Source organism: Camelus bactrianus, chromosome 1 (assembly GCF_048773025.1).
Source record: "Camelus bactrianus isolate YW-2024 breed Bactrian camel chromosome 1, ASM4877302v1, whole genome shotgun sequence".
Taxonomy (NCBI): domain Eukaryota; kingdom Metazoa; phylum Chordata; class Mammalia; order Artiodactyla; family Camelidae; genus Camelus; species Camelus bactrianus.
Genome location: NC_133539.1, coordinates 47,949,049 through 47,963,750, shown reverse-complemented (window position 1 = coordinate 47,963,750; position 14,702 = coordinate 47,949,049). Strand labels below are relative to the sequence as shown.

Genomic DNA, 14,702 nt, shown 5'->3' with positions numbered 1-14,702 from the left:
CCCACTGGTTTTATGAACAAACCCAGGGATGATTGTCCCAATCTCTGAATGTACCATTGGAGTTGATATACTTGACAGTTGAAGTAACCCCACATTGGGTCCTTGGCCTGTGGGATAAGAGCTACCATAGTGGGAAGGCCACCCCTGGAACTGGTTCCTATTCCACCCTGCTGTGCATAGATCCTACTTTCCCCTAGTCATGACTCGGCTTGAGGTAGCATATAATCAGTATTTTGTAGCATCAAGAATGGGTCGGCTGGGAGGTAATATGGTCAGTGAGAGATTTCAACAACTGATTAGAGATGCTCGAGCCAATAAATAAGGCAATGGCAGCAGAATCACAGGAGAGACAAAATCAAGCAAGATGTGTACATGTTTGACCTGTAGGACTTTGACCTATTGGAGTGTAAGGAGAAGGAGTCTCGTAAGTAGTTGCTATGTTCCTGCCTTTAGATTACTAGATGGATAATAATACATCTCAAAAGAGAAGGAATACAGAAGGTGAAAAGTTGATAGCAATGACACTGAGTTTAGTTTTCTAATATGTTTGAAGTGTATGCAGGATACTCCAAAACTTGGGTCAATAATGCAGACAAAAAATTGGGCTAGAAATACATATATGGGAGTCAGCATGTAGGTGGAAGTTGAATTTGGAAAAATGGGTGAGGCTGCTCTAGGAAAGCATGAAGCATGGTCAAGGGCAGAGAAATGAACCCCATGGGACAGCAGTGTTTTAGGAGTTAGGTGGGGAAGAGAAGCCAGAAAAACCATGAGACCAGGATGGAAAGGAACTAGATAGAGTAAGAAGTTATGTTAAAAAATTTGAACAGTCAAAGAAGGGAGAGAGCAGTAGTTAAGTAAAATGATAGCGTCAAAAGAGATGTGTGTTTTGTTTTAAGTGGGACGAGCTAAAAAATGTTTGTGTGCTAGTTAGGTAGAACTTGTAAAGAGTGAGAGGTAGAAAATTCAGAAAGTGAGTGACTTCTAGGGACTTAGGAGGGAGTGACTTTAGTTTGCTTTGCTTGGCCTGGGTCCCCATCCTTTGTCATTCACAGTCCTCATATAGTGGCAATTGCTCAGGAGTCCAAAATTTCTTCGCACCAATTGGCAGCCACTTCAAGAGGACAACGTGAATTGAGCTTTCCAGCTCCAACATGTTTCACATGCACTCCATCTGTCTCAAAGGAAACAGATCTTGAAAATGCAGTATGGATTTAATATGGAAAGAGGAGGATAGGAAAAAAACTTGGTTTGACTTGCCAAGGGTAATTGCTGGTGGAGTTAAACCTAAATTTGCAACTATTATTGGAGAATCTACAGCCAAATCAAATCCTTGTCCATTCATCAAAAGTTGCTCTCCCTGTCTTATTTCCCCGGACACTGTGCTCTGTCCTAACCACCTGCTCTGATTTATACAGAACAGAGGAGAGACCCTACTGATCTGGATTCTGAATTTAAGATTCTCCTAGTCATGACTGTTGCTTCATGATACAGAAGTTATTTTCTCAAAAGAAAAAAAGCAAAAATGCTCATTTATTCTCAATCAGAAGGTGAAGATCTGTAACCACTGCTTTAAAGTAGAAATGAATTTTCAATAGTCCTTGAAAGTGGGAATTTCTTGAAATGAAGGACATGGCAAACTTGAGAACATTTTTCAGAGTGCAACTTTCATTTTCTACTCAGAAAACTGAAGAACTCAGTAGCTGTTCCTTCCACTTGGTAAAGATAGTGAACCAGAATTTCTAAACTGTTTCTCAGAAAGTTAGGGTTCTGTGGGATGTCTTATGGGCTTTTAATTTTCAATCAGAGTTGCTCCACTTTTATGATTTGTATTAGTGCTCCACAAACATTTACTATTATAGAGCATGTTTCTCTCATTAAAAAAAAAGCTTTTGAAAAGCACTTATCTAAACAAGAAACACACGCATTTAAATATTTAATTTACCATATAGTAAATAAAATACACTTGAAATAGGTAATTCATTTTTATTTCAGAACCATTGTCTATTATTGGAATAAATATTAGGATGCTAATATTCATAAACAATTTTTTCTTTCTTTTTAAAATCTGTACCTTACAGTCTAGGTTATTTTTTATAGCTTAGCATCCATTAGTGGCTGCTTTTGAGTTTTGAGGTATATACTGAGCCTGAAACTGAAGTTGGTTCAACATGATTTAAAAGTCCTTTGTTGCACCTAATTAAGAGTTTTCTCTGCCCAGGCACTGAGCTGAGCATGGGGAGAATAAAGATGAGTCTGAGAACTTCAAAGTGTCACAGTCTGGTAGGAGAGTCAGGTCAGTCTGTTATCAGTGTTCACCGTATTCTTTAGAGCAGCAGCACAAAAGGGGATTGGTGTCATGAAGGGGAAAAGTGGAAGCTGATGCAGTATGAAGCACTAGCATTGATCTAGTCTCTGTTCTGAGCCAGACACAGTGCAATGCTCCAGGTAGACCACTGCTCTCTGGTGTCTGCTGTATGTTAGGGGAGATGAAGTTAAATAAGCAAAATGGGAAATATATACAGATTTACACATTTAAATGAATTATATGAAGGAAACGTGTGAGAGTAACAAGAGCAAACTCTTTTAGGGTCCCTTCAGGAAATTGGCATTTAACCTTAAAGAGTAATAGAATGCTAATTATTGCTACAAAGGCAATAGTATTATGATATACAAATGAATCAAATAATATGTTGTATAGTTTAAGTTTACACAATGTTACATGTCAAATGTACTTCAATTAAAAATAAGTTTAAAGGAGTCAGATGAGTGAAGAGAAAGGAAAGTGTTCTTGTTAAAAAAAAAACAACAAAAAAATCAGTCCCTGAGCTGAATCTGGTCAAGCCCTTTTATAGTAAACACAGAGGACAAAAGAATACCCTAAAATGGAGGAATAAATGAAATTAGCAAAATCCAGATAGAAAACTACAGGAAATTCACATAATTCTTTAAACAACAACAACAACAAAATTCGTGAGGAAAATAAAAAACAGAGGGAGAATATTCAGATTAAAGAAAACTTAAGGCATGTATCTAATGACAGTGTGTAGCCCTTATCTAGATCCTGATTCCAACAGATTGTTAAAACAAGAAAATGCGGGAAAGTATATGAGACAATTGCATATTTAAATACTGCTAGATATTTAGATAGGCTGAATAGTTTGATAATATTAAATAATTATTTCAAATTATTTTTAGATATGAAAATGATATTGTGATTATAGTTAGAGAAAGACTTTTCCCCCCTGAATTTATAAGTGAAAAGTATGAGGTCTGGTACTGCCTTCAAAATAACCCAGGGGAGGGGTCTAGATGGTGATTTAGATGAAATCAGACTGGCAGGGAGTCAATAGTTATTGAAGCTGGATGATGGATGGCTCCATGAGGGTTGGTGACATTACTGTCTACTTTTATGTTTGAACTTTCCTGTAATGTAATAATTTCAAAAAGCAGGAGGAAAAACCCAAGAAAATAAATAAAATAATTATATTATAATAAATGCTTTAAAAAGAAACTAACAAATGGTCTTCCCACTTAAATTCTATCCTAACCTAAAGCACTGGAATCAGTTCAGGCTACCAGGTCAACTCCTCTCTAAATCATCCAGAAAAAAACTTGTCAGGTGGGGCCACACCCAAGTTGGGAGAGGAGTGCTTTCTGGGTTGAATCTCCACTACAGATTCAGTTTCTTTCCTGGAAGGGAGGAGCCAGGATTCCAGCCATAGTCTGCCTAATCCAAAACCATTTGGTCACACCCTGATCTAATCAATGTTGATAGATTTTAGGTGCAGAAGAACTACCCTGAGGGCTTGTTGAAGCACAGATTCCTGGGTCCTGCCCTCAAGGATCTGATTCTGAAGGTCTGCGGTGGACTATCATAGTTTATTTTTCCAATCAACTCTTCAGTAAACTCCCTGGCACTTTGAATATGATATAGTACTAAATTAAACTCACCCAGGCTCTCTGGGTCCTGAGACTGATGGACGAGGTTATTCTCCTAGTGGCAGAGAAAGGCCACTATGAGACCAGTGGATTCCAGTGCTGCTATGTTGTTTGTGAATATTTTCCTTTAGTAATTCTGGCTCCTAGGGTGACCAATGAAAACATCTGTGACTTCTCCAGCCTCATGCCTTGTTATATCCTGCCTCCAACATTATCTTCAAGCAGTCCCCAAGTTCTTGCAGTTTCTTCTCCTGCATTCATTAGTGTATCACTTGCCTTAGTGTTTTGACTCTTGCTGTTCTTATTTTGAATAGCCAAACCCTTCCGTTCTACTCAGCTCACCATTACTGCAAGCTTAAATTTTGTTTTTAGAACTAGGTCCAGGATAGATCATGTTATCCAACCCTTACAATCTAAATCTAATCTCCCAGTGAGTGACACACCCATCGGTATAAATCAACTATAAAATACCTCTAAATCTCCTGTTCCTGCTACAAAACATCATTCATCACCAATATTGTTTACAAATATTGTTTATTCATTTGTAACTTGTCAGCAACTGTTTGTCATTTTCAGTTTTCTTCTGTCTCGCCTTAAAGGAGTAAAGACCAAAATTTTTTTAAAAATTAAGAATGATATTAATTACCCAATAATTTAACTCTCACCTAATAGACAAGACTAGATAAAAAACTGATGAAATTATCAGACTGTCAGATTAAGAGGCAGGAGAAAAAGAGGAAGATGGAAACAGCTCTTCTGGGAAACAGGAAGTAGAAGGAGACATTTGCTTATAAAAGGAGTGCTAGAAACCCTCAGGTTAAAAAGGACTGAACTGCAGATATCCTTAACGTTGCTGGCTTTGCTTTTCTCTGAGTTCCTCTAAATGGACTGCTCAGATTACGAGAAGGTAAGTTTAGTTTGAATATAAATAATTTTGCCAGATTCACCTTTTTTTCTTTTTTTTGAGGGGGTGGGGGTAGATAATTAGGTTTACTTATTTACTCGATAATTTTTTTACTTATTTACTTTTAGAGGAGGTACTGGGGATTGAACCCAGGACCTTGTGTATGCTAAGCATGTGCTCTACCCCTTTAGCTATACCCTCCCCCCAGGTTCACTTTTTAAAGCCTTTCCAGAGCTCACTTATAGTTCGTTCTTTCTTTCTTTCTTTCTTTCTTTCTTTCTTTCTTTCTTTCTTTCTTTCTTTCCTTCTTTCCTTCTTTCTTTCTTTCTTTCTTTCTTTCTTTCTTTCTTTCTTTCTTTCTTTCTTTCTTTCTTTCTTTCTTTCTTTCTTTCTTTTTTTCTTTCTTTTCTTTCTTTCTTTTCTTTCTTTCTTTCTTTTCTTTCTTTCTTTTAACGGAGGTACTGGAGATGGAACCCAGCACTGCTAAGCATGCGCTCTACCACGGAGCTATTCCCAAACCCCGTATTTCCCTCTTGTCATGAGTCTTTCTGAATGTAAGAAATCTCCAACAGGGAACCTCCTCTTTGCAAGTGGATTATTATTTTTCTTTTTTTTTTCCAATGTAATAAATTTTTTTTTGTTAAAAATTTTTTAATTGAACTGTAGTTGATTTTACAAATGTTAATTTCAGGTGTACAGCTAAGTGATTCAGTTATACATATACATATATATGTATATTTTTTCAGGTTCTTTTCCATTATAGCTCTTTTCAGGAAATTGAATATAGTTCCCTGTGCTATACAGTAGGTCCTTGTTGTTTATCTGTTTTGTATATGGTAATGTGTAATTGTTAATCCCAAACTTCTATCTTAGCCCTCCTCCCCCTTTCCCCTTTGGTAACCATAGTTTGTTTTCTACGTCCTGAGTCTATTTCTGGTTTGTAAATAAAATTTGTATCTTTTTTTAGATTCCACATGTAAGTGATATTATATGATATTTGTTTTTCTAACTTAATATGATAATCTCTAGTTCCATCCATGTTGCCACAAGTGGCATTGTTTCAATTCCTTTTTATGGCTGAGGATTATTACCTTTCTTTCACATGATTGTGGCTTTGTATATATTTGCGTGAAAGTGAAAAGGAGAAACTAAATATTTTTGCTCCAAAGTAAGAGATTCATTTTGTCAAAAGTCGTGTTTTAGCTGGGCAAGATAAAACGGTAAAGAAATGGAGAGCTACAGGAAAAAGAAAGTGAGGTAGGGTAATGTGGATAAGGTCGGAAAGTGAAGTGACTAGTTGGTTTCTTTCCTCTGTGTGTATGAAGTAACTAACTTTCCAATGGCCTTGGTACCAAATGGGTTCCTGACTAGGGTTGGGTAGTCCTGGACTAGAGGAGAAAATAAATTGAATAAATTTCATAGGTATTTACAAGGACCTCTATTCCAGGCTAGAGGACTAAATTGATCCATATTTAGTATATGATTATGGGCAAGTCATCTAGCTGCTTTGAGTCCCCACTTACCTCTAATCCCCCCATAATGTCAATTTTTTTTAAGCTGACCAGGGAAGAATGTACAGGAGTGCTTTGAAAAAGTGGCATGCAAATGCAAAATCACTGAAAGCATGAGAGCAAGGGGAAGTCATTGAAGAGATTAGGCAGGGGGAAGGACATGGCCCATCAGCTCTTGGCCATTCTGAGAGGAGTATTACAACAAGGCTGGAATGGAATTTGTTCACCCTTGGACTTGAGAGGAAAAGCTAAGAAACTTAAGCATATGTGACTACGGCATTGGTCTTTTAATTTCTGACAGTCAGCTGACTAATTTGTAAAGTAGGAAAGCTAACAAATTACTACAAGTATGTTATAGGATTAAATGAGAGAAACACAGAAAGCTCCTACCATAGTGCATGTGTACTGTACAAAACCAGTGAAATCAGTTTCTACCTATCCACGTTGTCTCTTATTCATTAAATCATTAAAAGAATGTTAAACGTCCATTCTGCTGGGCACTGTGTGAGCCCTGTGATTGCAATGGAGAGTAAAACATATATTTGCTCCTCTCATGTCATGAGGCTGAAATAAGGTTGGTATGGCTGAAGCTCAGAAAGTTCAGGGATCTTAAACTGGAAAGGTAGGCAGGGGCTGAATGTTCAAGAATTTGCAGGTTACATGAGGGAGTTTTATCTTTAACTTGAATAGCAATGATAAGCCACTGAAATATTTTAAACAAACAGGAGAGTTGTCTGCAGAGAGGGGTTAGAATGGGTTTGGGAATAACAGGAGATTATTACACCTGCCAGTGAAAGTTGATGACAGCTTGAAACACATGAAAGAAGATGGCAAGGCAGAAACACCTTCCACACAGATTTAGGAGCTAAAATGAAAGTATTTGGAGTTTTAGCTGTTGGAGAGGAAGGCCATGTAGGAAACGGTTTCCCCAAACCAAGCTCTGCTCTTTAACTTCCGCTTATCACCCGTATGTAAATCTGCTTTTGCCCACTTCCTCGTTGCTTCCCTTATCTAATAGAGGGTCCACTAATCAAAATCAAATTCAAGAAACCTCAATCGTCTCTCTATCTCACTATTGGCTTCTCAGTTTTTTCACTTCTTTTTTTTAGAATGGAGGTACTGGAGATTGAACCCAGGACCTCATGCAAGCTAAGCCACGCTGTAAACCACTTACCTATACCCCCTCCACCACTGCCCCTGCCACTTCTCAGTTTATTCATTAGTTGCATCATGAAAGTAAACATTTTAGTTGCACAGCATCAAATGAGAATCAATGATTGACCCTTTCTTTTCCAGAATTTCTTTGAGGAGGCATTAGATGAAGAAGAAAATGTGGTTCTTACATTAGTTCCAGTTAATGAAGAAATTGTTGAAGAGTATCAAATGGAACCAGGTATTTCTTCAACTTCAGAAGCCGACCTGGAGCCACTGAGTACAAACGATCAAGGTATGAGGACAACAGGGTTATCTCAGTTTGCTGCTCTGCCAGCTCTGGGAAGCCCAGGAAAAGTAACGTTTTTCTTCCTCTATCCTTTGACTATACAACACCTGGCTTAAATCTCGCCTTGATTATCTGTGGTAAGAGATTTCTCAGACACTCATACTTCTCATTTGCTAAGCATCATGTACTGTCCAGCTTGTAAGAAGATATAAAAAATAGGTCCGTGGAGTGCTTCGGTCAGAGCAGGATCTTACGGGGCAGCTAGGTATAAGCTCACATTCTTAAGCCATGAAGCTCAGTCTTCTCTCCATTTTAGTGAACACATTTTTTACATACCCCTTATGAAGACCAAATAGTTTCTCCTAGCTTTTTGAGGTATAATTGGCACATAACCTTGTGTAATTGTGTAATTTTAAGGTGTACAATGTGATGATTGATATACGTATATACTGCAAAGTGATTACCAAAAGAAAGTTAATTAACACATCCATCACCTCACACAGTTAGCTCTTTTCCCTCCTTGTGGTAAGAACACTTAAGATTTATTCTTATCAACTATAAAGAATACAATATAGTATTGTTAACTATAGTCACTATGCTATATATCAGATCCCCAGAACTTATTCATCTTATAACTGAAAATTTGTACCCTTTGATCCAAATCTCCTCATTTCTGCCACCCCCAAGTTCCTTGTAATCACTAATAAACTCTCCATTTCTGAGTTCGGCTTTTTTTAGATTCCACATATAAGCAAGAGCATATGGTATTTGGTCTAAATTTGGTCTAAATATTGGGAGACTAAATAATTTTGAAAAACATCTAGTCTTTTGCTTGGTAAATAATTACTGATCAAATACCATGACCCTTATTCTCACGGCTTTCTATAAAGGCATTGAATATGTATTTTCAAAATAATTTTATTTTGGGGCCCAGTAATGGGGACCTGAAGATGAAGTAGATAGTGACAAGTTAGAGCTCAGCAAAGTGATGTGAGACAGGGTATATTTTCTCTGTAGAGAAAAATGAGGCAGAATGACAGAATGGAGGACCATGTTGGTTGGGGTGGTTTTAATTATTTATGTAGGGACAGCTAATATTTTGTGATCCAACATCTAGATATTTTGGAGGAGCAATTCAACATAATGTTCTATCCAGTTGGTTGTTGATGGCTACAGAAAACAGGTTTCTGTATGTAGTGTGAAAAACATGGAATTGAGAATTTTAAAGCATGGATCTGAATCCTAAGTCTGCCATTTTAATGGTGCTGTTATCTCAGGCAACCTTTAATTCCTGAATCTATTACCTTATTTGTAAGATGAGGAAAAATATTTGATATGCATATGTGCAAATTAGGTGGTGAGAAATAAGTAAGAACTCTGTAAAATTATAAAAGATCTTAAAAATATTAAATGATTACTACTTTGGTTCTCTCTTTTTTTATCAGTTCATCTTCCTCAAGTGAATGAACAGTTCAAAGCATGCCCCAAATCTAGCTGTAGTAAACCCATCTTTCCCTTGCCAACCACTTTGCCTCCAGTTAACAAAGTGAGTCGGGACACTTTGCGGAACTGGTGCCAACAACTTAATTTAAGTACAGATGGAAAGGTGAGTGCATGGGTGGGACTCTCTGGTGCTTGCAACAAGCATGGGAAGGAAGCTCTGCTAGCTTTTAATTTTTATTTCCCTTCTTAATTCCCCTAGAAAGTAGAGGTTTATCTGAGACTCCAGAAACATGCTTATCCTGGAAAAAATCAGGTGAGTGAGGAGTGTGGTGACGTTAAGTTCTGATTGTGAATTTTTCCTCCTCTCCCACCGCCACCTCCATTAATGTTGTACCATGAAGACAAGGTTTTTCAACCAAAACAGTTGAACATTTTGGGCCAAATAATTTCTTTTTTGTTTTTTTGGGGTGGGGGTGCTTCCCTCTGATTTTTTTTTTGTAGGGGGGGGTGGGAGGAGGTAATTACCTTCATGTACTTACGTATTTTTTTGGATGGAGGTACTGGGGATTGAACCCAAGACCTTGTGCATGCTAGGCATGTATTCTACCACTGAACTATACCCTTCCCCCTGCTTTGTTTTTCAGGATGTTTAGCAGCCTAAATATCCCTGGCCTCTACCCACTGAGTGTCAACCCCCACTCCCTACACAGAGTTTTAGCAATCAAAAATTCCTCCTAGTTGAGAACTGCTGCTCTAAGGGAACTAACATTCCTGAACCTTTCCCGCACTAACATTCATGGGTCGTGTATAAGGAATGATAAAATCGACCCAAACGTCTTTAGGGCCATAGAACTTCCCTGAATGCTCATCGTGAATTCCATTTGCAGTATGTTCCTCAGTCATCACAGGAGGCCAGATTGCAGTCATGTTCAAGGAAACACAAAATGGTGACCAAGAGAGCAAGCACTGGGAAAAGTAAGAGGAGCGAGAGGGAGGAAGGGACCAACGTGGTTGAAGTGATAACTTCAGCTCAGGAAGCTATGTTGGCAGCATGGGCAAGAATCGCCGCAAGAGCCGTTCAGTCTAAGGCTGTGAATTCACGTCCGGTTCCTTCTTCTGTGGAGACTTTTCTGCCACAAGCCGCTGGTAAGATCAGCCTTATAAAGTGAGCATGATGCCGGAGAAAGAAGGTGCACTTCTATTAGTCCAATACTGACGGTAGTGAAAGGGAAAGAGTTAGTTAAAATATCTGCAGATTGGATATTAGGCTCACCAAGGGCTTATGCTGTGACTGACAGATAGCCGAGGTTTGCCTGAATGGTTCTCTGCGTCAGGTAACTGAGTGGAACCCTTCCCCGCTGCTAAGCACAAGTCCAAGGTGGGAAGAAAGCATAATGTGGTCAGCCACAGCCTGAGGTCTTCCCTTTTTCATTTCCTTCCTCAGGGCTTTCATGACATAGTAAGATGGTGTTAGAATTAAACAGCTTTGGATCAAATCCTTGTCTTATGCCACTTCCTAAGTATGTGGCACTGACAGCTTACTCAGCGTAAGCTACTTAGCGTAAGCGCTGGTACCCCGGCGAATGAAATGATCTCTACCACCCTCCTTCACAGAACGATCGTGAGGCTTATGGGATACAGCTCGGCATATTTAAAGTAGGCAGCATACTTAAAATGTTTGGGCCCCCTGTCCTCTTAAGGAACCCGGAGAATAACTTAGTCTCATCATTTTCCATTTCCTGTTCCTTTCTCTTTGATATTTTTGTTTTCATCTCCAGCAGACCCTACCTCAGGCCAGCACAAAGTCATCCTTTTACATGCCTTGAATTCTTTTCCTCTCTCCACTCCATTTCCAGAAGTGTCTTAGATCCTCTTTTATTTGGGACTGACTTGTGTGGTAAAGCACTCTGTTCATTACACAGAGAAGCCAGCTAAAAAGAAGACAGAGCCAAAACTGGCCTGTTAATAGCGCCTCAGGTTTACTCATCCTTTTAGCTGCTCTTCATTCAGCAGTTACTAAGTACCTGCAGGGGTCCAGGAGTATGCCTGGCCACGGGGCAAACTGTGCTAAACGCACATAATCTCTACTCTTGTTGTACAGCCTGACTGGGAAGATTTTATAGATGTTAAGCCCACAGTGACTGCTCCTTTCTCTCAATTTCAGACACTTGATAACTATAAGACTTACTCTGTTGTCTCTCAAATATCCCATCTCCCCCGTCAGATTTTTCCTTAGACTTTTAAACAAAGATCCTTTTGCGTGTTTCCTATAGTTGAGGCAGTACAAGGTAGTGGTTAGGCCAGTGGACTGTGAGCCAGAATACCTAGATCCATGTCTTGGTTCTGGGAAAATTATGATATTTTAACAATATAAGCTTCACTTACCCCACTTGTAAATTAAAGGAAATAGAAGGTAAATATTACTAACATTCTTAAGAATATATGTTTGAATACATGTAAACCACTTAGCAAAATCCTGAACACAAAGCAGATTTTCCCAAAACTTAATTATTATTATTCCTTGTGCTGTGTAATTTGTGACGTTAGATTATAGTGTGTTTTGTTCTGCATTCTTCATGCTTCTCATTCAGCTGATTCATCAACAGAATATAAGAGCAAAATCAAGAGTGACTTGCTGAGGGGTTGGATTGGGGTGCTGGTACCTGACCTTAGCAGTTTATAGTTGCTTCTCTTTCCCCGGCCCAGGTGTCAGGTGGTGCGTGGTCCACGGCAGGCCTCTCCTGGCAGACACAGAAGGCTGGGTTCGCCTGCAGTTCCATGCAGGTCAGGCCTGGGTTCCAAACACTCCCAGGAGGATGATCTCTCTCTTCCTGCTACCTGCCTGCACTTTCCCATCCCCACACCTGGAAGATAATATGTTATGCCCTGAATGTGCTAAGAGGTAACCCTTAAGTGTCTTTCTAAGTATGATACACAGAAAGGTAGATGTCTAGGTGCTTTCTAAGTATGATACACAGAAAAGTAGATGTCTAGGTGGATCTCTGAATAATTTAGTAGGAGAAGGCAGAGGGCAAACATACTGTTTTCTTAATTTTGCCATATAGATCAGGCAAAGTAGTAGTGGATTAGAACTCAGATAAATGTGGCTTCTTCTTAACAATCTTAAAGTATTTGATAGGTTACGACCTTAACAGCCTCAATTCTAGAGAGATCTGTTTTAAGAAAGAAAAAAATTAAGATTTCTTACTCTGTGTCAGATACTTAGGAGGGGATAAAAAAATTCGTAAGACAAAACCCATGCAGTACGCTGGAATGAAAATGAGTAAGAGATGCTATGAAAATATATGGGTAGTACCTATATTGGAGTAGTTCAGGGACAATTCAGAAGGAATTACATGCATTGAGGAAGAGCTTACCCGTAACCAGGTAACAATTAGGGCATTTTGGTAGTGGAAACAACCCATAACAATACATGGAAATGGAAGAATATGACATACTTAGAGATTGCAAATAAGTCGACATGATTGAATCTTATTGACAAATAAGCCTGGGAAGAGAAGGAGCAGACTATTGAAGGGTTCATATCTATATTAAGGCCTCATATGTTAGCCTGTGGGTCATAATTTCTCAGTCCCCTTTGGGACATAGACTGTTTTGGGAAAATAATGATAATTACATCCCCTCCATCCAAGAAAATGCACATCGGGCACACACATAAGCAGTGCTTTGGAATTTCTATAGGCATAGAATTCCTAATTGTCATCCATGAGTGCAGAATTTAGCTTTTGATGGTGGAATTGGGTGGAGGTGATGTGAGATGGATGCGAAGGGAAATTAAGGGTCTATTTTTAGGAAGTAGATTGAAATCTTGCAATGGAGACTAGAAACAGAGGGTGAGATTAATAATTCTGGAAAGATATAATTTATGATTAAATTGGCAAAGAATTTAGAGAGGAATGGGCCAAATTTAAGAGTTGTAGGAGTATAGAGGACAGGATGCCATCTTATTAGAGGAAAGGTAGAAGTTCAGTTCAACAGCAAAAAATATGTCATGTGGGACATGCTTTATGTGGGTCTAACTTTCAGAGAGAAGTATGGGTTAGAGAGAAACATCTTCGGGAGTCATTAACATACAAATTAAACATAAACATATGTAGGAATTAGAAGGGACAGAGGAAAGAAACCTTAAAGAGAATCAGCATATTGGTGGCAGGTAAGCAACAGAGACTGAAAAAGTGCATTTAGAGGTGGGGAGATGAGAAAAGAAAGCACTGGATAGAGTGGTTCAGAAGGAAGTGGTTGGCAGTGAGAAGGCCTGGCAAGATTATGATTGAGTGCTGTTGGGAATGTCAATTTGGGATGTCATTGGTAGGCTTTATGTGAGTAGGTTGAGAGGGTCAGGTGATAGTGATAAGTCCGAGTAGAGCATGTGAAGGACTGGGAACCAGTCATATTGATGATCTCTACTACCTGAGCAGAGCATAGGAGATAGCAGATAGTTGAGGCAGTAATATCAAGGGAGCTTGTCTCCCTCCCTTCCTCCCACCCTTCCTTCCTCCCTCCCTCCCTTCCTTCTTTCCTCCCTTCCTTCTTTCCTCCCTTCCTTCTTTCCTCCCTTCCTTCTTTCCTTCCTCCCTCCCTCCCTTCCTCCTCCCTTCCTTCTTTCCTTCCTCCCTCCCTCCCTTCTTCCTCCCTTCCTTCTGCCCTTCCTCTCTTTTTCTTCTTTTTAATTTTTAATGGAAAAGCCATGAGTGTGTGTGAATAGAGAGGGGATGTCAGAGAAGCTTTGGGAAGGAAAGGGTGGGTATAAGGATAAAGGAAGTAGAACCAATGATAGTATACAGAATATGAGCCCTGATACTAAACGGAAAATCTTGTTCCTTTGTTTACTACATAAAATCTTTTTACCCACCATCCTTAAATGGTGGGGCAAACTACTCAAAGCCCAGAATTTTGTGTATTTCTTATTTTATTGGTCACTTTTAAGGGGTGGTATGGAATGGTCTATCTTATTCTAACAGTTTTTCAAAATTCTTTTCTAACTTGCTTTACAGGAATAAAAAAATAATGAAAAGATTAAGTGCATTGGGGGAGAAGAAGAAACGCAGTTTGAACACATCAACATCATTTCTCTTAGATGGGCCATGTCCTAATAAAAAATAAATGACTACCAGAGGGGAAGGGATAGATGGGTGGGCAAAATGGGTGAAGTGGGGGTAACTGTATGGTAATGATGGTGACAGACTTACCTTGGTCTATACTTGTAGTGTATACGAATATCAAATTTACTATATGTACATCTGCAACTAATATAATGTTATATGCCAATTCTACTTCAATTAGAAAAAATGTAGAAATCTATTGAAAACAACAACAAAAACTGCTATTGCTATTAATACCACAAATAAAATAAAATAAAACAAAATTTAAAAAACCCCAAATGTTTGTTAGAATTCACCTGTGAAGTCATCTGGCTTGTGTTTGTTGGGAAGTGTTTTGA

At 38.8% G+C, this 14,702-nt stretch overlaps 1 protein-coding gene across 1 annotated transcript; it reads left to right on the top strand.

The window, feature by feature from the left end:
- The first annotated feature begins 4,769 nt into the window (after positions 1–4,769).
- Positions 4,770–14,433, top strand: DPPA2 (developmental pluripotency associated 2). The gene is made up of 7 exons (XM_074364620.1): positions 4,770–4,849; positions 7,654–7,804; positions 9,244–9,404; positions 9,501–9,554; positions 10,129–10,387; positions 11,948–12,143; positions 14,257–14,433. The coding sequence occupies exons 1-7, from the start codon at positions 4,826–4,828 to the stop codon at positions 14,363–14,365; spliced, it is 954 nt and encodes a 317-aa protein (XP_074220721.1). The 5' UTR covers positions 4,770–4,825; the 3' UTR covers positions 14,366–14,433.
- Positions 14,434–14,702: the final 269 nt, after the last annotated feature.